The sequence below is a fragment of the Pteropus medius genome, unplaced genomic scaffold, assembly GCF_902729225.1.
Source record: "Pteropus medius unplaced genomic scaffold, Ma_sr-lr_union100, whole genome shotgun sequence".
Lineage (NCBI taxonomy): Eukaryota > Metazoa > Chordata > Mammalia > Chiroptera > Pteropodidae > Pteropus > Pteropus medius.
In genome coordinates, this window is record NW_024354500.1 from 9257233 (window position 1) to 9281530 (window position 24298).

A 24298-nucleotide genomic window follows, 5' to 3' on the forward strand; every position below is an offset into this window, starting at 1 on the left:
TTTCTATAGGGTTGTTGATCTATTTCTTATTGATTCCTAGGAGTTCTTTTTATAGTAGGGAAATTAGCCTTTTGTCTGTGATAGAAAATGCAAATAGTTTTCTCTGTTTTGTGGTTTGTCTTTTGACCTTGCTTATGATTTTTGACCCAGCAGAATTAAAAAGAAATCTACAAAGTTGAATTCATCATTTTTAGTAATACTTTATCTCCTGGATTTTGTGTCAAACACAGGTCTTCCTCAATCTGATTTATTTAAGTATTCTCCAATGGCTTCTTCTTTTGCAGTTTCATTTTTACTCTTAAACCTTTGATATACCCAGAAGATATTTTGACGTATTGTGAGACAGAATTCAATAATTTCTGTCCTCGATGGCTACCTCCTTGTCCCCAAACCATTAGTTGAATAAGTCATCCCTCTTTCACTACTTCAAAATGCCATTTTTGCTATATGCTAAGTTAATAAGTGACATTAAGAAGATTCAAAACCAGATATTCCATAATTTGGGACAGCATCCCTAAGTTTGCCTTACACCTTTACATTTAATTTTAAAATTCTATTCTGTCCCATTGATTCTAGTGTCTATTCATGTCCCAGAACTACTGTTTCAGCTTCTAATGGCATATAATGAAAAGGCTATTGCCCATTATTACATTGATTGTCAGAATTTCCCTAAATATTTCTGCTGCTTATTTTTCCACCTGAAATTTAAAATCAGCTGTCTATTACCTCTCAATTAATGCCAAGAACAAGACCAACAGCTGCAGCCACATTAACCCTGGGGTATTTCTATGGGTTCCCATTACATTCATAGTCTCCAGCTCCATTCTTAGGTGCTGCCTGTTGCATATTAAAATCACTAAAAAAATAAAGTCTTTTCCTGTTTTGTCTCTGACCTAATTCTTTCTGGACTTCTGATTGCATGGGCAAGCATAGTTTCTTCTCCATGACTGCCTTGGGCTATTGTTCTGGGCTCTGAGACAAGCAATCTTGATATTCCTCTATCCATTATTTTTTCTTATCAGTTCATGCTATAGCATAATTTAAAGTGGTTTGTTCAAAATCATAATCATAAGGGGCTTAACCATAATACGACTTTTATTAACTTCTTTTAGACAGAAGTCTTATAATCCTGAAATAACCTTGCAGTCATTCCAATTCAAACTGTATGTTGTGATTCTGCCTTTTCAATTTGTAAGCATACTTTCCACTTGAGCTGTTAGATTCACACACACGACTGGTTTCTATGCAACCACTCACGTGAAGTACATAGTCTGTCTTGCAGCTTTCCATTCCTTAGCGAAGTGCTTAACATCTGTAGTCAACAAACATACCCCACAGAGTAAAGGAGAAAAAAAAGTTGAGTTAAAGAATTTTTACATAAATGTCAGCAGGCATTTCATAAAATTAAAAAATTTGAAAGCTAAAAGTTCTACCCATCATTGACTAAATACAGTTAAAAATCTACAAGCTATAGATAAACCATAACCTACACGCACACACACAAACACATAAAAAGACTGAATAAATAAAATATAATAAATTAGTACATTCTAAAATTTAGAATAAATGACTCTAGGATCTGCATGAGAAATGCAGAACCCTATGTCTTGTGGCCTCTTTTTTGTAGGGATGAAAAATAACAACTAACATTTGGAGTACTTTCTTTGTCTCAGGTACCATGTTAAGCATTGTACTGAGTCTTCACCAAGACCCCATGATCCAGGTGCAATTATTATCTTCATTTTATAGATGAAAAAATCTGAGGCTTAATAAGCAATTTGTGTAAAGGCAGCCAGTTGCCAGCTGGTAGACCAGGATTTACATCTAGGAAGCCAGAATCCAGATCACAATGCTGCTACAATGTAAAAATGAGAAGCTAGAATGGGAGTATTTGCAGGGTTTCTTACTACATGGGTAATTATGATTTTTTCAAATCAGCTTTATAGAAGTCTAATATATGTAAAAAAAAATTCACCAATTTTGTATACAATTAGGTGCATCTTGAAAAATATATATTCAGTAGTGCTATCATCACCAAAATTATAGAACATTTCCATCACCCCTTAAATTTCACCTATATCTCTTCATAGTTGATTCCTTTGTCCCCATACTCCCTGGCTCTTGGCTTTTGGGACTTTCATCACCTGCTCAATCCTTCTCTCTTTCTAGCCTTGGCATTTCCACTCTGCCCTATGAATCTCTGTGGAGCCATAATTCTTTCTACCTTCTTGCCCTCTTTTTTCCCAATGCACAATATTTTTCTAAATAAAATATTAAGTATATAATACAAAGGGTTCTTAGATATGGCGAAGACCATGGTAATGGTGTGCAAATGAATGCCTGTTGTTAACAGATCTAAGGAGCCCATGAAGTCAATGAATACAAAAGGGCATCTTTTATTTTCAGTTAATTATTTCGATAATCACCTGTTTTATTTTGTTCCCCTCTTATTTGGAAATAAAAGACATAAAATTATTTTTATTAATTATCTATAAATTAGAGGATAAAATGCAAAACACAATGAGTCATATTTCTAGGCATTTTCTCAATAGATTGTGCATATTGTTATATTGTAAGGCCAACATGGGTTACATAATCAAGATCGGATACACACTTCAGGGAAACTTAGTTACCAAACACCATTTGTTTGTCAAGAAGTCTTTCCAAGGTATTAGTCTCCTTATGGTGATGACCATGGGAAACAGATAAGAGAGCTTGAGATGAGACAGGAGGAGTGACTTGGACATACCCCATTGACAGTGGCGTTTTCCCTGAGCAGCTCATGTAAATCCCTTAGCAACAGAACAATGGGGTTTACTCCTACAACTCTTCAATTATTTGGGGCTCCCTGGCCAGAGTCCACTGAGTGTATCTGTGCGACAGGACGAAATGAAGCCAGACCATGATCGTCATGAGCTCCCTGGAATGGGTGACTGCGGTCACTGCACAGGCTTTTGTTTCTTCCTGAGGCCTTTCCCAAAGAGGCTAGAATTCTCTTTGTCTTCCAAAGAACCTAGAGGTAGTATTTTGTCAGGTGGGAATCTATAGGCCTGAACCGACAAGAAAAATAATAACTATCTTCTTTTGGCCACCTGACAACCTTGAAAAAACAAAACCATATGTGGACCAGGAAAATTTACCCTTGAGATTGTAGAATCCACTTTGCTGAAAACAAAATTTGAATCGAGCCATTCCTTCACTGACGTGGACATCACTCAGGACTAAGCAAGAATATTAGTTAGAGTAGGAGGCAAGTGATAGTAAGTATTAACACCTCCCAGTACAGCATAATGTAAATTAGGAAATGGAACCATGAGCCCATTGTTGCTACTTCTGCTCTAAACAGTATTTTAACAAATAAACTCACTATGTTTCTATCCACTTAGCTGACTTCTCTAAGAGTAAGGACAACCACCTGTTCCATGTACCAAGAATCTGAGCATCTAACACAATGCCTGATATACAGTAGCTTGCTTCCTGATGCATGTTGAATAAACAAAATCAATAATTATTATCCCTCTTTGAATTCTAGATATGTAGATCCCCTAGAATACATTGTATATGTATTCTACATTGGAGATATGTAGATTTCTAATTAAAATCTACAACTCCATGGATAATTACATTTTGTCATTAAATGATATTCCTTCAAATGGGTAAATGACACCAAGGGTGCTCCTTGGGAACACTCAGTTCGCGTGAGGAGATAAGAAACACTTGTCCAGTATAGAGTGATATGCCAAGGATATTACTTGGCCTTGGAGTTTGTTTTCGGTCCCCAGCACTCAGCAGAGAGAATCCTCTGTGGCCTTAAAGTCCGGTGATGGGAAATAGTCACCCAAAGCAGGTAAGATTGAAACAGTGCTGTGGGAAATAGGAAATATCACATATGGTTAAAATTAAGGAAAGGCAGACTGATAGATTTGGATCTTTGTAAAGTTTAATACCTAATATTAATTACAATACTTAATATTAATTACAACTGCTATGTAAACAGGGATACTTTTAACTTTATTCAACTCAATACTAAAGTGTTCATATTTGGAACTAAGTAAAATATAACTACATTTATTTTTCAATCCTGCAGTTTGGAATCAGATAGCAATGGGTTGAATGCATCTGCACTTTTCAGATGGAGTGACCTTATGCACAATACCTAACCTCGGAAATGCCAGAATGTCTGTCTGGTTGCTGTGAGGCAGAAGCTGAATAATGCAGGTGAAGCACTCGCATGCTGCTTGGCTTATGGCAACTGGACAACAAATGGCAACGCTTTCTTCTTTCCTTTTCTGAGTGATCTCAGCCAAGCAGAAAGAAGAATTTATTAGAGGCAGCAAAATGTCAAACTCTTCTGATCTGTAAGTGGACCTAAGTTTAGCCAAATAGTGTCTACATTGTGTCAGTGTAGATAAGGCCCTCAAAGCTAGAATATACAAGCTTTAAATAGGTCAAATGGAATCAAAGTTGGAGAAAGAAAACCTCAGAGTGACTTCTGTGTAACATGAAAATCCAATGATCACTAAATAGCTTTGTGAGTAGGATGGGTGGGTGAGAAGGAGGGGGTCTCCTTGATCTCTCCTAATGGTACTATGCATCTGTTTCTCAGACCACAGATATTTTCTGTAAAAACAAGTTTCTTTTCTTCGGGAAATGACATCCAGAAAATTAAACTGCAGTAATCTCTAAGGGTCTTTTGATTGAATTCCCAGATAGCCTCCAGGAATCAAACATAGCTTCCTAAATACCAGAAACCACGGGAACTCCTATTGTACAGATAGCATCACAGACAAATAAGAAAAACACATTCTTTAAGCTCTCTTTTAGAGTAACTCTCCAAAATGTTTACAATTTCAATAACTTATATGGGGCTTAATATCTAAGGTCTATAATAGCCTCTCTAGGTATTATACTCAAAGTAAATGGTATCAAGAAAATTATTAAGTATTCTCAAGTCAAGTTAGGCAAAAATCAGGTTCACCTGGGAGAACCATCTTTTTGAAAATTGCCTGATTTAGTCATAATCAAGTTTCCCTAGAAATTTTTGGAGTAAGGGTCCCATTGAGATTTCAAATGCATACTCACTTTCAGTTTTCACTTGACTTTGGAATCCTTACCCTTGAGCTACGGGCAATTAATCTCTCTCCAAAACCCTGAGAGGGCCTCTGTCTTTTTTGACATTATATTAGTGGGAGGAACTACAGTTTATGATCTTCTATAAATTCATCCCTGAGCTTGGCATCAGGGGAGCTCACTGATGTCCAGTTCTGCTCCTCTTCATTTTTGGCTCCCCATCCTTGTCCACTGGAAGAGGTTGGATTCTCCACAGCAACTCAGAATTGCCCTGCTATAATTCCAATGTACTTGGAAGCAGTGCACCCACTCAATGCTTATTTAGGGGCTGAATTAGGCTGATGATCAAATCCAGGTGAAGGATTTGGGTAGGAATAAAGATGATGTTTCCTCAATTTGGCCTTAGGAGAGATAAGGCTGAGTGAAAACAAGAGAATCGAAAGATACACACACACACACACCCCGCGCCGTGGTGAGTGTTGGCTCCAGGCTGTGAGTGGCAAATGGGGGCCTGGGATAAGGTCTGTCCTGATAGGGTCCCCTGTGACCACCCCTATGACATTAGCATTTTAGGGGAGTAGGTGAGAGTCCTCTGGTGGGCAATGAGCCCTCCTGGGAGTCAACCTGGCATCAGGACAGTATTAAGATGTCTAACTTCCCTTCTCAGAAGCACTTACATTATTTTTAAAACCCTAAGGATGCTATTGGTTGGAATTGGGGTGGGAGCAGGGGCTCGAGTATGAACAAGAAAAATACTAAAACCATAAGTCATTTAATTTCTTCCAATGTGGTTGAAGACTGAGAAGTTATGTTCCTTTTTCCAACCCCAAAACAAATTGCCTGTTTTCATGTTACTCAGCAGGTCACTGATGCCAAAGGAGACATGCTTGACTGTGACCATGAAGTGACCCCTTCAGAAGATGGTTTCCTTCTGTCCTCTGTTGAATGTGCTCAGATATTAATCTCATGGATGATTCTAATAACTCAGACACCACAATCCTAGGTACAACTTCCTTTCACTTCTAGAAGAGACAAAAAACGATACATGACATAGACAGGCCACATTCTTCCAGCACTCATCAACAGAACCTACAAAGACACACGCTCGCAGAGTCAACAGACTGGCCACCAAGGCCTTTATGTTCAGGATGAACAAAATAATGACTAAGCGTTTAGGCTGCAGACTTACTCTCTGGATTTGAAACTGGCTTTGCCCCTTATTAGCTGTATGACTTTGAAAAAGTAACCTGTTTGTACCCGTTAATGGTTCTTCCCTTTCACAAATTGCTGTAAAAATGATGAGTCCACTTGTGTACATGCTCCCGGCACATGCTAGCAATCTCCATTGTTGGCTGCTGCTATTATTTATTCATTTCTAAAAAACCTTAGGGCATCTGTCTATGTCTCATAATATTTTGAATTCTGGCTGTGTCACCAGTCGTGTGCCCTGGGGCAAGTTATGCAACCTCCCCGAGTCTCAGTTTCTCTCCCTATAAATTGGGGTCAATAATAATTACTTTCAAAAGTTGTCGTGAGGATTAAGTATTAATGTTCTTAAAGTGCTTCACACATGTAAATACCTTAGTACATAGTTTTTATCATCTATAAACAACAGGGTAACAACTGCTACCTTGCCTCACAGATTGTTGTGAGAATGTACTTGAAAAAGCAGTGTAAAGCACTATATAAAAGTTACTTCGAACCTCTAGGCAATTGATTAGTATGGGTCGCAACAGTTCTGTAGTATCAGAGAGCTAAACACAGAAACGTGTAGTCCACTAGGCAGTTATAAACAAATTGCTGCTCTTCCCATTAAAAATCCCCAGACTGGTCGGTGAAAACAAATCCACCTAAGTCTTGCTCAAGAACAGCACTTTTAAATTTACTAGAAACTGCTTTCCAAGTTATTAATTTTAAAGCCACCAATATAGATTGGCGATGAATAATTTAAGAATGTTACATTACAGTGAATAGATTTTGAGAGTCGTTACGGCTTTCATTTTAATTTAGTAAATACTGACACATTTGGTCCTGAGCATTGTGGTACTTGAGTTTTCTGGATTTTGACCCAAAGGAGATGAGTTCAAAGCACTCCTGGGCTTGGGTATAAACACAAGAAGACTCCCCACCTCCTAGGCAAAAAGTCTGTCCTCCAAAGACTTGTTTTACAACTGGCAAATATAAGTGAGTCCTTTCTGAATTATTTTATATAGAGTTCTCAGAATTTAAATTTTATCCTACTGAATTTGAGGAAAATATTTTTCCTCCCCTGCTATTGCAGTTCACCAAATTATGATCTCTATACTGGAAGTTAGCATACCTCTCCACAACTGAATGATCTAAAAATATACCCCTTTACTTGTTTTTGACCGCAACAAATACTAAATAGTTATGTCTGATGTAAACATGAGTAAAGCCAGATGCAGAAGTTTGTTTCTTCCAAGAAAGCTTTTTCCCTCCTAATCAGTTTTGATCCTCTCACTTTCATCTCTCCTCAATTAGACTGGGAACTTACTGTAGCCAGGAACGTGCTTTTGAATATTTAGGTTTTCCATCAAAAAGCTCACAGTCCAATAGCACCCTACACATAACCAGGGAGCAATAAATGGTTTTCGAGTAAATTTATTTAGTCTTTAAAACAATGTCTTTTGTAGTGAAATTTCAGCTGAAGACTTCTAATCAAGAGTTGTTTTGGTCTCCTGAATAAGACTGGAAGGTGTTTTCTTTCTTTCTGGCAGAATAAAATCTGCATGTCCTGGTGAAAGCTTAGGAAATGTATAATTGATGTATTTTTGAAATGCCATTCTTGTTTCTTGTAATTCCTCCTCCAGGAAATCTTTCCAATTTGTCATAATTCCCAGTTGTTTTGCTATGGACAGCAGTTCCCCCTGAGTGTTAACTAGTTTATCCATCACATTTCCAAGCACGACCTGATGAGTTTTCTCTGCTTCTTCAAGCACTCCCTGAACCTCTTCCTGCTTCTGCCTCTGAGCCATGGAGTAGTAGATGTTCATCTCATGTTCTTTTTCCTTTATCAATTGGCTCTTACTCTTCCCCCGACCCTTAGTCACTTCCATACCGGCATTCACAAGTTCCTCCACAGCCTTGCTACAAAGAATAACATGAGTTTGTAAGTGAGACAGATCAGCCACTGGAAACAAAAAAACTTTGTCTTTCACCACAGATGTATGAGAATTTACTGCACTGTTCAGCTGAGCCACCAGCCTGAGACAGGCTGGCAGAGATGAGCTTTTGGATTGCATTAGCTGTTAACAATCAAAAACATTTTTCAGAGCAGGGAGATTGTCCATCAACTTCCCTGCTGTGGGCTAGGGAGAGGACACTAGTCTAGCGTCTGTCAGTAACTTTAGGAACCTGAGTCCACCTTGGCCAGAAAAATATGAAGGTAGTATGCTTAAAAATGAAAAAAATAGAGTCAGAGTTCCGAACCTCTAGAGAAAGCATCTCTGTATATCGATCCAGCTACTTACCTTTAGCCAGAGGGGAAAAAACTGTACTCACAGGTTAGGTTTAGCTAGGTTAGTCAGTTAGGTTTAGGGCCTCTTAGCTCTCTTTCTATTTTTGGGAGGCTGTTGAAATGGTGCTAGATGTATTGCACACAGGTTTAAAGAAAAATATCAGTAGCTGTTCCCCTCCCTTCTACCTACTGAGTGTTTCACTTTCCTCAATGTATGTTGCTCAGAACACACTTTTCAACCTCCTTTCTATGTCTACCAACTAAAATCCTGGATCTTAAGAGGAAGAACCAACACTTTATTTTTCCATAGGCAATTCCTAAATTATGAAGGGATCTGTTTCCAAAATTTATTTGTACATCAAGTGGTTAGAGCAATGTTGAACAGAGCAGATCGTTTGCCTGCTGAGCCGACAGTAAGCCATTAATCCATTTTCACTTGAACTACAGGACTGTTAGCACTATTTTAATCCATTATAATCATTGTATTTATAAGGCAAAAGCATTCTGACTTTCCACTTGAGACACTTGTCTGGCAGGAGGCTCAGCGACACCTCCGAGCTAGAGCTGCAGGCACTCTACAGGTGGGTGGCGGGCATTTGCAGAGGCCAACCTTTGGCAGCACATTTATATCTCAGAGTTATTAATATTCTCAACCTTCCTTTGGCTCTGCCTCATTTATACTACACACTCTCTCCCACTTCATGTGTTTGCTCATGCTGTTCTCACTTTTCAGTCTTTCACAAATGTGACCTCCTATCTTCTAAGGCCCAATCCAAGACTAACTCCCTCCAAGAAACCTACCTCACCACGCAGCCCGCACTCTCTTTGATTGATCTTTCCAGGACTTTGAACTCTCGCAGCACCTATGTGTTCCTTGTACGAGTCCGTCTAGCCCTGCTCAGATGGGGCAGCCATGCTTAAGTTACTTCACATAATGTTGAGAAAATACCCTTATTTCTTTGTGCCAGAGCTCAGGGCTGCATCCACAGAAGGCATTTCATAAGCTCTGGTAAAGTGAGCAGAGTAGCGTAATGGAAGGTCACAATCTTTGACCTTATAAACCAAGGTTCACACTGGACCCTGTCACTTCCTCTCCACATGACCTTTGGCAGGTTGCTTAGCTTTCTAAGGCTCAGGGTCTTCACGTGAGGATTTGGAGGATGACAGAACCCAGCAGGAAAGGGCACAGGAATTCACTAAGAAGCATACAAAGGGCCTTGCATGTGCTGGGTGCTGAATAAAGGTAGCTGTCATTAGGAATTATAGCCATGACCACAAAAATTCCTGAGCAGTCACTTCATTCATGCCTTTGCCCTGGGCTAGAAAACACTTAGAACCTTTCCAAACAAAGATGTTTATTTCTTTTTCTAAAATTCTAAGGGTACAGAGTCTCTGAGATAATCTGTTTAGAACCTAATCATCTCAATCCACAAAAACATTTCCTGTGCATTTAACAATTTGTCACAATATGTAAGAGTTCTGAAGCCTTAATTCTCAAGTGAAAGTTCTACAGTGGGATTCTAAACAGTGGTCCTTCTCTATATTTTAGTTTCTGAAAATGTTCTAAAGAACACTGGAATCTAGCAATGTCTAGAAATAAGATCTGGTGTTTTGCAGACTGGGTTTAGCAGATTGGAACAAATTTGAACCTTTGTTTAATAAATATTTAAAGAATGCCTACTATGTGCCAGGGTCTCTTCCAGGCATTTGGAACACATCAATGAACAAAATGTACATTCTAGTTAAATAGACTCAAACAAAAGGCATGGATGGCAGTACCCTAATCTTAGTCAACTGATTCAACAGGAGGAGGTCATTGAAATTTTCATTCAAACCTCACAGAGGAAAGGGCTGAAGTGGGGTGAAAGCAATGGAGTGGGGGAAGGAGCAGAAGCTGCAGGTCTGTAAGGAGTGGGACCCAAAGGCTCCTACAGGGGAGGCAGAGTTCCTGCAGACGGAAGGTGGGGAAGGGCAGGGTGAAGGCACTGCCTTCCACTGCATTGGACCACACTCGTTTTGGAGTTACCACCTTCTCTAACTTTCTCTCAAAATCTCCTTTCACCTTCTTCTTCTATCTCCACAATGATTTATTACCTATGCAAGAAAGGAGGTCCCACTGAAAAGGCCACAGCTGCAACCCTCATTCTTATTTATCTGCAAAAAAAGAATCCTATAGGAATTTACCTTTGGCCTTCTTCTAAACAGTTCTAATGAGGAAGATTTTATCTGTTCATTATATACAAGTAGATGTATTTGTTAATCAAGGAGCAAAGTAAAAGAGATAAGTCCTAGACTAGTAGGCCAAACACAAGAGGTTTTATTCTTGTTCTGCTGCTACAGTTAAGTGATCTTGGGTAGGTCACTTAACATGTGGAAATTGTAGTTTTCTCTTGGTGCTGATAATCACTAGGGATCCTGACTGCTGTCTTGTTAAAATTAGCCAATTCTATCAAATGTTCATTACATACATAAAAATGGTTACTTTGGTATTCTTAAATATATATATGATTTATGTAAAAATTATTTGTGATTGCGCACATATATAAGGTTGCATGTATATCGAAGGGCATGGAAAGATGCAGACCCTATTATTTAAAATGACTGTCACTGGCAGATGGTGGAGGGGGGTGGTTAGGGAAGCCGTGGGTCAAGACTAGCAAATTTTGCTTTATATATTTTCATAATGTCAATTTCATTTACAACACATGTTACTTGTGTGATAAGAAAAAAGACCAGAAAGTAACACATCCACAATAATGTATGATATAGGCTAAAGAACACAAAGATTGACTTTTATGTGTTTGTGAAGAAATAGTTCTCGATTCCTCCCCTCACCCTCTTAAAACTGGAGATACAGAATGAAAAACAATATTTAGGACCGTAGTTACCTCTTGAGAGGAAAGAGAGGAAGGAAACATGATTGAGGAAGAACATATGGCTGTTTTAGAAGTGTTACCAATTTTCAGTCCCTTTAGATGGGTGGTAGGTCCTTGAGTACTCATGCTATTGTTTTTCTTTAAATCGCCCCCCCCTCTATAATATATTATATACTGTTCTCTATATTTGATATATTCCATAATAAGAATGTAAAAACACAAAAACTTGGAAATACCACCTATGTGCCTCAACCTTATCCTTTCTCCAAGTCGATCTTGAAAGAGAAAGACTGCTGATTTGCAAACGCGTTCTCTGGAATACCTTTTCTGGGCCTGAATTGCTTCTTGGGCTATGCGTCTCTCTTCAGCCCTGGCTTTCTCCACAGCCTGGATCTTCTCCTTGTGGCACTCTATCATGATCCTCTGGATCCTATGGACCATGCGTTGCTCCGCAGCCAAGTTTTCTCTCCTTAGTTCGTCTTCCATGTCTTGATGTATCTCTAGCTTGGTTTTAGCTGTCATTTCCTTAAGCAACAGTAAAACTAGGTTTAGATGTTACAGCTTTGATGTTTAAAAATGCACACTAAGAGGTTATTCAAATCATAGTTCATCAACCTGATGAAATGTGTACCTGTGAACACTGATGGTTTAAAAAAATAGTGGGTATAATATGGAAAATTTTCATTTATACAATGCAAAATAAAACCAGAAACATGCAAACAATACAGCATAAATATTTATGTAGATAACTTTAGAAGGGAATATGCAGAAAGAGAAAACAGCTGAATTACAGGTATTTCTCCCTTGATTGTCCAAATATTCTGTCATACTATCTTTATACATTACAAATACATACTACGGTTCTACTTTCAGAAGTAAATCCCGGGAAATGGCAGAAATAGAGACTATGCCTCCTGAACGTCTCCTAGGTAAGCGGGAACCTAAAGCTTAGGCAGCGACAGTCACACATATCTGCAGTCACAGGAACCTGCCTGCCAGTCCCCATTGTCATTCGAGCATTGCAGTTCATTGGGGTTGAGGGGCCCTTTCTTATTCACCAAGAAGAAAGGAACAAGTGTTCCACTGCTCCTGGGCGGAAGGATATGTGGATGCCCTTGGTCAAGTAAAGAGAGGAGGCACTAGTCAAATCAGGACTCCAGGAACACAGACCCTCTTACAGAAAACCCTGCCACCATTTTGGAAATGCCTACTAAATCCTCAGTGTGCCGGGCACTCTGGTGAGCCCAGATACTACAACCACAAGAAGGCTGGCATCCTCACTGTCCAGGCAGGGGACCAATGAACGACTTAACCAGACAAGGAGTGTTTTCGTAGAAATACATGCAAGAAAGAAGTAGCAGTGAATTCTGTCTAGGAGTTTCAAAACTTTCACCTAAAGGTAATTTTTCATCTTTATTTTAGGTATAATGAGAGAACATAAATTATTTTACATAGTGAGTCAGTGGAAGAACTAGGAATAGAAACCAGGATTCTCGATGCTAATTTCTCATTTCACTGCTGTCTCTGATGCTAGGGTTTAAGAGATTAATTTATCCTCCTTCCAGAAATCCTGTAGTCTTATAAAATAGTAGAGTGAGCTCTCTAAGTTTCAAAGAAACTGAAATCACTTTAGCTTTTTAGAAAATAATGTTCCAACAATTAAAATATTTATTAAACAGACCTGCTTTTTTAAAAGAAAGTTTTCAACTTCTTACTTTTGCTACTCCAAGGGTGAAAGATTTTTTTTTTAACATTTTATTTATTTGTTTAACATTTTATTTATTTTCCCCCTCCCCCTCGCCTGATTTTTTAAAAAATTAAAAATACAGCAGAAATCAACTTCAAGAATCTCTTCAGAGTGGTCCCAGTTCATACAGTTAGAAGAAAATCATTTTTAGGAAAATAGCAGCTGTTTAGATATGCTAGCTGGGTTTTCCATATTGAAAGCTTTGCCTCTTAAGGCACTAGAACTTTCTGATTTAAAAAAAAAAAATTTTTTTTGAATGGAAATATTTCTAAATGTCTTTAACATTTACCTTACTTCATAAAAAGAATATAGTGAACACACTTTAACATTTCTTGATGATCAGACTAGTAGATAAAGATGAACAATTGCACTGGGCTAAATACTTCATACTGCACTTAATAATTGTTCAGGTTCATGAGGCTATTTGTCTCTGCTATCTATGACCCCAGGCTGCTTTGCTTTTTGAGATCTGATATGGTTTTAAAATTTTTCTTGTTCTTCACATGCCATTGGCCTGAGGACTCCCTGTTCTGTTGTCAGTGAGCTCCTTTTTGTTATTTCTACTTTCCAGCATTTAATCTATTTTGGATTTGTAAAACCACACTTGTTTGGTTCAGGGTGTCAAATAAGTGTAAATAAGATTTGAGTGGAGAACAGGGAGGTTCTGCTATATGTAATAACCTGAGTCTCTATCTTGTAGCCAGAGGCCTTTATTTAACTTCATAGGGGATATTTTAAATTATTTCTGGGTTTTCCAATATATTTTCAGTAATTGAGATTGCTGAGTGGTTGAGCCTTAGATAGATGAGATAATATCATAATACATTTCTACTTGAATCATAGAATTTTAAAATGACATCCTAGCCCTTTATTTTGGCTGGGTTCTGAATTAGGATTCAGAGAATTAAACCCAGCCCCTCTTTTATGTAATGGTTTAGTAAAACCAAAATCATTTCACTGTCTCACATATCATGTGGAATACATATTTAAAGCTAAAAAATAATTCAATGACTTATTGTTTGGCAGTATTCTTACTCAATGGAAAAGTCTTCTGTTTATTTTTACTAAAATGCATTTTGAGTGAGTCAGCCCACATTGTGAGATATAAGAAATGGCCTCACAAAATCCACCAAATTTACTGTACAGTTTGACAGACACTTATAATACAACATCTCCTTCAGAAGTTTCTCTCAGGTATCACAGGTAGGAATCTGGGCCTGAGTACATGACTTTTTACCTTATGGATGTGGCGATTCATAGCATTTTCCTCTTTGTACTGACTACCAGAAAGCTCAAGGCCCAATTAGTGATAATTGCACAAGACCTCATGGCATACATACATTTTTAAGTTTTAAATTCACCCAACTTCATTATAATATCTTCTCTAATTCTTCTTTTATTTTCCATTAGCTCCCATTCTCATTTACTTTCTAATGTTATTGTATTTAATAAGAGAATATATAAAAACACCTTTTCAAAATACTACCTCCACTGGATAATACCTTGAAATTTTATTTAACATCGAGCATGAGATTTATCCCAAATCCTTAGCATATTAGAGCAATGCCTGGTAGTTCCTACAGAAAAGAATTTAATGGTATTTAATTAGAACGTGGTTTTCTGCTCTATTTATTGGTAATCTCAAATTTTAATATGTGTGAGAATCACAAAGGCTGCTGATTCAAAACATGTTCAGTGTCTTTGTAGGTCAGGTGGGGCCTAGAAATCTGCATGTTATGCTCCCAGGTGAGAAGATTCTAAGACAGTGGTTCATGGACACCCCCTTAGAAACAGTAATGATGCCTATGAAGATTAAAATAACCCTAGGCATCCCACTTAAGACAAAGCACTCCTTCCTTATATAAAGAAGTCCCTGAGACAGCAGTGTAAATGTAAATTCCCAAACCTTAGACAAATACTTTAGCAAGGTGGACCTCTCTCTATAACTTTTTCCTTTTAAATTTTCTTAGGACTTCTATTTTAGTATTAAGTGCATCAACTGTACCAGAAGGCTATATGGGGTACAATCAAATTACTTAAGGAAGGACTAAGAGGTAAGCTCCTTGAAACAGGTATCACATTTAATTATCTTTGTATCTTCACAACCTAATGCCAGGAGTGATACTCAAAATGTGTATCCTCTGGCTGCAGCATTGGGGCAGGGGCCTAGAGCCCCCTACCAAATTTAAAGTGCTTCCTTTTTAAATTGCTGGTTTAGGGAAGGTCCAGGGGCCTGGTGTGGTATAACCAGGGTGATCAAGGTATTAGGGGGCTTGGGGAGTGATTATCAACTGATAGAGAAGTATTTCAAAGCTTTAAGAACCAATATGGCCATACTGGTACAATTCAGCTGAACAGCAGGCTGCCCAGACATGCTATAAATGCTTTTCACATTTTGAACTGAACTAGGGGATAGGCAGTGAACCACCCCAGCCAACCCTTCAGAGACCCTGCCACTGGAGCCAAGCAAGGAGGGTCCCAGTACTCCTTAGGAACAGTGGAATGTAACTCCCTCTTCTGCCAGCAAGTTTTCTGAGGACAAAGACACTCCATTTAATCTCACCTAGTACAGATCTGATATATGGTAATTGTTCACTGCTGAGGCAATGAATAAATGGGCCCATTATCCCAAGCTGTTTATTAGTTATGTTCTTATTAAATTAGGCCAAACTTGGGGCCAGACTTCTGCCACTTCCCCTCCAGCCTCTGCCCATGAATCATCACATCTGCATTGTGTCCTGTCCTGTACCTCTGGTGGCCAACTTGTGAAAATAGTCCTCTGTCCTTTTCCTTCGAGCAGATTTTGTAGCCGAGGTACTGAACTAAATAATGAGTCCCTGGGCCTCTGCATGGAACATTTGCTAATTACCTAAAGTCCTGTGCTTGAACAAGTTACAGTTTAGCAAGAACTCCCCTCTCATTTTACGACCTCTGGTCTTGTGAGACATACTTGAGAAACGACTCAGGGGTCCCTTTTAGCACTGTAGCAAATGCAAATTTAGGTAAAAGGATGCAATCAGAGAGCCCAGATGAAAGAAAACAGCCTATTTCTTCACTTAACTCCCATTTGAGCACTTATCGAGTCAAGGCCCTGTGCCGAGAGTGGTAATAAAACAGGCATGCCCTTATGGAGGCTGCAGTCATGTGGGCATCAGATACTCAACAAGAGATCACAGTGTGTTTAATTATAACAGTGATGTGTGGTGACTGCTGTGAAAGAGGACATGGTGTCAAGGACAGTGTATGAGTGGCACTGCAGAGCTGGTTAGGTACAGCTTCCCTTAGTGTAGTGATGTTTGAGCTAAATCTGATGAAGTGCAGGATGAACGTTCTGGCAGACACCAAGGTGGGAAGGCGTATGGTGCATTCAGGTCCAAGGAGCCAAAGAAGAGCAGCGAGAGGAGGAAAGAGAGCAAGTGGCAAGAGATGTGGTGGGTCAGGCAGGCAGGGGTGGTTTCTTCAGGCCTTGAAACCCCAAAAAGGTTTGGGTTCACTACGTGAAAGGCCACAGGATTCTCCTGCACCCATTCATCACTGCTGCCATTGAGTGTTCAGCATCTCTTCTGTGACAATCCTGGGCCTCCCAACCAACCTCCACAAACACTCATCTAGATTTTACACAGTTGTTTTTTCTCTTATTCCCTTGAGCTTTTTACTAAAGTACTTTTAAAAAGACAGCAAACAAGCCACTATAAAAACCTGTAAGTGTTTTTGATGTTGCTCTTCCAGAATCTGAATTTTAATTTTGTATTCGTCATTTGCTTCTTCAAGTGCTTTCTCCACTGCTTGTTTTTGGCGTTTATCAGCCTTTGAAAGAAAGAGTCCATTTATTTATTAACATGTTTACTGAAAATTAGCAAACACCCTGGGGCTCCTAATTACTTGCTCCATTCCCATCTCAAACTTCCCATAGCAAACCAGCTGCCTCAGCCAGATGCCCTAACACATCCTAACCCTTGGCTAGCATCTTGTTTCAGGAATTGCTAAAGAGCTTTAGTGTAGGCTGCTTGGTTTTCTTTGCTACTTTATTTTTCGATCGACTATCAAAGTAATGTGCACTTATCACAGAAAATCTGGAAAAGTGGAAAGATGCTCATCGCAGAAAAGCAGAGAGGTGGAAAGATGTACAAAGAGAGAAATTATTGAGAAGGGAGGCTGAGTACTATCCTAAATCTCCTGCATCAGGTCTTGAGAAAGTTTATTTGAAAAGAATGCTCAGAACATTAGCTTATTTATATTCAAACTGTAGATTACTCACAAAAGCATTCCCTTATATTAGGGTATATAATTAATGATTCGGAATCGATTTAAATTTTATTATTATTAAGATAGATGACTACTAATATATATTTTACCCTTTGTAATGACTTTCAAAGAATCTTCATACCAAGATTTTGCAGTTGCTAATACTGGACAATTCCAACACTCTTTGCTTGTCATGCTCTCAAGGAAGATTAATTCTCTTTAGGAAATCGTTTATGTCATTCTATGACTGGAAGAAGTGGGACTGGAGGAGGGAGATTTTGCTTCAGTTAAGTGTCTGGGATCTATGAGCCCCAATACATTCGAATGGTGCCTAAAACCCCTCAGTGGTCATATGGACATGGTATCAAGGACTTTAGAGAGAAGGGGAGCACAGAGACAGGTAACAAGGATAGTAGCTATAATGAAGCACTTGGAAAAAACAGGCACTTAGGCGTGTTACACACTGCACAAATGAATGGTCTACACATTAGATATTAAGCAATAATAAAGTTATCAACAAGGATGTCTTCTTTTAAGTTTTAACCCAATGGGAATCAAGAAAGTAGAATTCATCCACATGTAGGGGTAACTTAGAAGAAAGCTCCTGATGATGACTGCCTCTTTCTAACTACCTACTGTGTGCCAGACATACTATTTCACTGAACTCTCTCAACCATCCTATAGAGTGGGTATTATGGTCCCTCTTTCACATTTGAAGGAGCCAAGACTACATAGCCAAAGAATTTGCCCAAGGTCCCACAGGTACCCAGGATTCAAAATCAATTTTGCCTGACTATATTGCTTCAAACAAATCCCAAAAGTGAAAGAACTGTAAAGATGCATTTAGGTTGATTTCCACTTTCTTTTACCTGAGCCCACACTTTAGCTTCTGCTTTGGCAATTCGTTCTTTGAGTAGAGCCTCTTGAAATTCCTCTTCTTGATTCAGAATATCTCCCCCGATGTCTACGTATTTGAAGAGAAACAATCACAAGCATCCACAGACTGTTTCTTGGCTTCCCTTTTCACTATGATCTAGTTATTCATTAGAGTTATCTAAGAGATATATATCCTTTTAGGAGATATCAATCTTTTCTTTAAAGATACCAATAAAATTGATAATTTACTAATTGATTAGGAAGGAACACAGAGTATTGTTAAGCCTTGATAGAATCTATTCCTTTCACCGTAACCATTCCTCGTAGTGGGCAACTGGAGAAAGTAAGTAGCAGAAAGGAACACATTTTGTACCTCCAAAGTAGAAGGGTGAGTGAATATTCAAGACATTAGCACATCATCCAGCATCCTTCTCCCTGCTCCGATCTGAATGCTGATATTCTCTCCACCAACAAAGTGGTAGTAGAATGCTTTCTTTAACAGGTTTACATGCCTTTTGCATACTGCAGTGTATCGCTCATGGGGCCTAGCTTGGTAATAAGCACAGATAAGACATTGGGCACACACGTGTTTGTCTGCCCGACTTCTCTCCCTCTGGTAACAGGACCCATTTCTCTCAAGAACTTTCCTCACTTCAGGTTGTTCTGGTAAAACTGCCAATCACAGCAGCCTGTCCACTTGACCCATCACATTATCCCTATCCTTCAGGCCCCAATAATTGGCTCAGAATTAGGCACATGCTCAAGCCCAGCCAACCAGGCTTTTCTCTAGGACTTTATATTAGATTGTAAGAACATAGCTTTTTTGCCTCTGAGGTTTCTAAACTAGAGGAAATAGAGGTTTAGAGCTGTTTGAAACCATTTCTACTCCTTTCCCAGCTGCTGGAGAATGCCAGGCTGCAGTAGTAAACAATTAGGCCAACTCACTAAGAGAGCAAGAGTGGACAGACTGCAAGCCCTGATTACAGATTCCCTGTGGGTTTCTCTAGTCTGAGTTGTGTTTGTCACGTGCAACTGAAAACACATGTTTGGTGACATTGATTTAAGTCTTCACTACTAGATTACCAGGGAGTCTAAGAACAAAGCGCAGTGAATACTATGGCAGAGATGGACATACACTGCACAGGCTCAGTGTTCACTATGAAATACCTGGAGAGAAATGTGACTAAGCATGGACCATCAATGTGTTGGACGTCACAAAATGTGATGCAAGTATGGGCTGCTATTACTCTTTTTTATGCTTAAATCCCATTATTTTAGTTGTTCTAAACCCTGATTGTACAACAGGATCCCTGCATAGCTTTTTAAAAATACACGGGCTGAAAAAAAAAGAATTATTAATACAAAAAACTTGGATTGAGCTCAAGGGCATTATGCTGAGTGAAAAATGCCCATTTCAGAGAGTTTTACAGTGTACGATTCCGTTTGTATAATAGTCTCAAAGGGATAATATTATAGTGATGGTAGAACAGATTAGTGGTGGCCAGGGGTTTTGATTAGGGGTTGTTAAGAGGTAACACGAGGGAGTTTCTTTGTGGTGATGGGACAATTTTATGTCCTGATTATGGTGATAGTTACCTGATACATTTCATAAAACTATACACCAAGGGGGAAAAAAGTGCATGTAAAGTCTGTAGGTTTTGACAATACACTAGTGTTTGTGTAAGATATCAGTTAAGAGAAGCTGGCTGAGGGGTACACGGATCTCTATTTTTAAAACTTGAGAGTCAACCTATTTCCAAATAAAAAGCTATTAAAATATGTAAAAATATAAAAAAATAAAAACGCATGCTGAGGCCTGATTCTGAAGGTTCTAGTTTAGTGGGTCTGTGTTGGATGAGTAGTCCATGTTTGGATATTAGTAGTAAAACAAATTATTTAAAAGTTCTATATGACGCTGCTAAGGTTAAGAACTAGTACTCTATACAATACTCATTAGCATTTACATAGACATTTATTTTAACATGCCTTTGAATTTACTTATAAAGAATTTTGACTCTTTTAAAATAATCAATGAAAAATATAGATCATTGAATATAAAAGACTAATTTCTAACTAGATTTAATTTATCCACTTAATGTTTGGATTCAGATATCCTGGAAGGTATAAGGAATCAATCAATAAAAGCTTCTCTAAAAATGAATATCCACTGTCCTGGGTGTAAAAAGTTAAACTGTTTTAGAGATTATAATTAAAAATTAATACTAAACATCTACTAAAAGTTAAAATCAGTTTTGGTATTGATATTTTTAGAGGATAATTCCGATTTGATAATTCCAATACACTTTTTTTTTTAATATTTTTTTTCAAAACACTCTCCATTCTCTAGCGTTTACATTTTCATCACTAGTTTATCATATTAATGGAAGAGAGGATCATGGAAGTTATTTTGAGAGTCCTTAGGAAAACACTTCTAAGGCTCAAAGTCAGACTGAAAACTGATGGGGATAAGGAGAGAAGGAAACCTGTAATTACAATTTCTTTTGCTTATTATAAGTGTATAGGTAGTAAATATTCTTGTGCTATCTGTATGTATCTACTTTTATGTCACCAGCTACTAATAAAGGTTATACTTTCTTTCCCCATTAAGATGTTAATCAGAGGTATTTTCTCTCTTGTGTATGGAAGGTGCCCAAGTGTGGGCAAGGACAAGAAGAACTAACATTTACTATTATGTTCCAGGCTTTATAACAGGCACAAATATTTCTTTAAAGCCTCATAACAAACCTGCAAGATATGTATTAATATCTCTATTTACACATAAGGTAACAGACTGAGAGGCTAAGTATCCTGTCAGAGGCACATAACTAGTAAGTGGAGAAGCTGGATTTCAACCCATGTTCTTCTCATGACAAGACACCCCTGTAGGACAAGCAACTTTGATCAGGAAAGCTGATAAAAGTCTATATAATAGGAAGAATGACATACAATGCTATGAAACATTAGAACAAAAGAAAAGAGCAAAGTCACTTACCCAGTATATCTTTGTGAGTGTAAAAGCGTGTCTTAAATGGCTTGTATTCATGGATCCGTTTGAACGTTTCCCCTAGAGGGGCTGGTGGAATTATTTTATTACAAACAGCACAGCAAACAAAGTTTGTGTAATTCGGATTTCTGATCATAATTGAATTTAAGATGCCTTTTACTATGTACAGTTAAAATACTCTTTGGATGAGAAAAAGTAGTTTTAAGAAAAGCTAAAAGTTTAAGAAAGATGGAAGAGAGAGGTTCAAGGTTTTAGGACAATGCTAGAGGCTAGTAAGGATTAAATGATTCCACATGATTAGGTAGTGATTATGTGCCTAATGTTAAAGACCATTACTCAAAGCCTCTGCCATGTAAGGCATGGGCACTGGATTTGGGAATATTTAAGCAGTTGCTCCCTCCTAGACTCCAGCATTAAATTGTTAACTTAGCAACTGTTGCTAGGTAAGACAAGCTTTGCTCATAAAAGCAACTAGAAATAATGACAAAAGGGAGTATGGCCCAGCAGTTCATTTCCCAGCTACTTTCTGTATTAGTTTCCTATTGCTGCTGTACCAAATTATCACATATTTAGTGGCTTAAAACAACACAAATTTATTCTCTTGCAGTTCTGGAGGTCAGAAGTCCAAAATGAGTCTCATGTGGGTAAGGTATCAGCAGGGCTAGCTCCTTCTGGAGGCTCTAGAGGAGAATCCGTTTCCTTGCCTTTTCCAGCCTCTATAGGCCATCCACACATCCCCTAGCTCATGATCTCACATCATAGAGCCTTTTCTCTACCTGCTTACGTGGTGATATCGCTTCTTCCTCTATCTTCTGCCTCCCTCTTATGAGGACCTTTGTGATTATATCAGGCCCGTCCAGATAATAAAGGACAATTTCCCCATCTCAAAATCCTTAATCACAGCTACAATGTTCCTTTTTTATATAAGGTACCATATGCACAAGTTCCAGGAGTTAGAATCAAAACATCTTTGGAGGTGAGGTGGAGAATGGGAACATTATTCAGCCTACCACACTTGCTTTTAAATGGTTAATTTAAAGAATTGATTTCTTTTACAGCAGCAAAGGAGGGAGTTTAATTTTTTCCAAGTTAACTGATAAATGTGGTTTTGGTGCAATGGCAATAACATAGAAAAATATCACAGTATTTTAAAGGAAAAATTACTTTAAGTCAGCACTCAAAATTATTAAGCCTGGTTTTTAAAAATTACATAGTTAACTAATTTGTTGTTCTTGTTTTAAAATGGGAAGTCCTGCATCCTAAGAACCCCCTTGGTGTTTGACAAACTGCGACAGGTTGGTCATTCTATCTATAAACCAATAAATAATTACACTGCTTGCTTCAGAAAATTCTTGAAAATCAGTTTATCAACTGAATAGCTTACTCCTCTGGGCAGATAATTCCCTGGGCAAAAAGGTCACTTGCTGTTTATGAACAGTCTACTTATCAAGACTTGCTTCAAGACCTAATCTATATTATGTTACTGAGCTTTGCCCAATCTCAGCCAGATTCCTGCATTAAAAGACTTTCCTTTAAGTACCTGAATGCATACTCCAAAATGTTGTCAATATCTTGCCCTGAAGATGCCCTTTTTAGACACAAATGACTTTGTCAAAGTGGCATTTTTCTCATTCTCATACAGAATGAATGAAAACATCAACATGACCAGCTAGGCGGTTTTGGACACTCTACACACACAAAGACTATGCAATTGTGCTATCTGTAACTTGTACCCATCCTATAAAAGTATCATAGTTAGGTAGTTGTTCCTAAAATTCAATGTAATTCTTCTCTCACACTATTTTTCACAGCGATGTACCTCACTGAATCTACTGCTACCGTGGTTCTTTTGGATGTCACATGGCTTATGGCTGTATTCTGTATAATTCCTGCTGCCCTTCTGTGCAGAGAAAATCTCTTGATAGTTCACCTAACTAATACCTCCCCCTCCAAATATCAACTTATTTTGTTGAATATTAGAATTCTAAAAGATGACAATGTGACATTAAGCACATAAATTAAAAACAGAAGAATTCTAGTTCTTTAACAATCAAAGTCCGCAGGGAAACCAACGCAAAAGAGAATACTTTCAATTAAAAGGCATTTTGTACTACCTAAGCACATTCTAAACTACACAGACAGGGAAAAAAAAAAAAAAATTTAGGGCTCAGTAGTAAAGATTTAATTTAGTTGCATGTAGATAACTCAATTAGCTAAGTTCTTTAATATCTACAAATCAGACATAATTGCATTTTCATATATCTTGCAAAGCTACAAAAAGTACTGGAAATTAAAAACTTACATTATAATGACAAACTCTGCCTGTATAGTAGTTATTATTACTTGGTGATAATAAATGGAGCAAAATTTCAGAGATGAGATTACTGAGCCCCAATTACAATGATTTGGAGAATGGGGTAAATATTTAGAAATGAAAGAGGTCCAGAACCTTTGTCAGAAAGAGTTAAATTGTATACGGTAAACCCAGGACAGTAAGGAGACTTTCTTATCTATTAAGTAGTTCTAGTTTTTAAATAACAATAAGAATATTTGGTCTTATGTTTACATCATCAAAACATTAATTTACGAAAACTAAAATAGATAACAGTTGTAGCCAAATAAAAACATCATACCTCAGCATAACATACTTTTTTTTTTTTTAAACTCCAATTACTTTGGGTTAGTCTCTCATTTAATCTTCATTTTACTAGTTGAATGGGAGTATCTTTTCAATTAAAATAAAATTCTGGACCAAAAATAGCTGAAATAGAAAACCAAAATATATGAACCATCTGTGACTCTTTAAAACTATTTGTCTTTAACGATGACTGCAGGCTTTACGATAATTGACAATTATTTCTTTTTCTTCACAAATATAGGTTCTATGCCAGGTAGAAAATAAACATTGCTTTTGCAAAGAGCGAGACAAAACTAAACTCTCATAACAGTTGCAAATGCACAATTCACCTTAAAATATTAAAAATACCAAAAATACCATGCAA

At 37.9% G+C, this 24298-nt stretch overlaps 1 protein-coding gene across 2 annotated transcripts; it reads right to left on the reverse strand.

Annotated features, from left to right (window-relative positions):
- Positions 1-7676: 7676 nt before the first annotated feature.
- CUNH6orf163 (chromosome unknown C6orf163 homolog) lies at positions 7677-23923 on the reverse strand. Of its 2 annotated transcripts, XM_039852864.1 has the most exons (5): positions 21285-23923; positions 18286-18380; positions 16871-16978; positions 11747-11949; positions 7677-8178 (listed from the first exon to the last, which is right to left on the reverse strand). In XM_039852864.1, the coding sequence occupies exons 1-5, from the start codon at positions 21430-21432 to the stop codon at positions 7746-7748; spliced, it is 987 nt and encodes a 328-aa protein (XP_039708798.1). In that variant the 5' UTR covers positions 21433-23923; the 3' UTR covers positions 7677-7745. The 2 variants fall into 2 exon arrangements, with proteins under 2 accessions (XP_039708798.1, XP_039708799.1); XM_039852865.1 differs by lacking the exon at positions 16871-16978.
- Positions 23924-24298: the final 375 nt, after the last annotated feature.

Bases quoted from the DNA above. Each gene is read 5' to 3' on its own strand.
- CUNH6orf163 (XM_039852864.1), bottom strand. From the start codon at position 21,432: ATGATCAGAAATCCGAATTACACAAACTTTGTTTGCTGTGCTGTTTGT. The intron at 18,381-21,284 runs GTAAGTGACTTT...TCAAATACGTAG, and splicing joins CACTCACAAAGATATACTGG to ACATCGGGGGAGATATTCTG. The intron at 16,979-18,285 runs GTAAAAGAAAGT...TTTCTTTCAAAG, and splicing joins AAGCTAAAGTGTGGGCTCAG to GCTGATAAACGCCAAAAACA.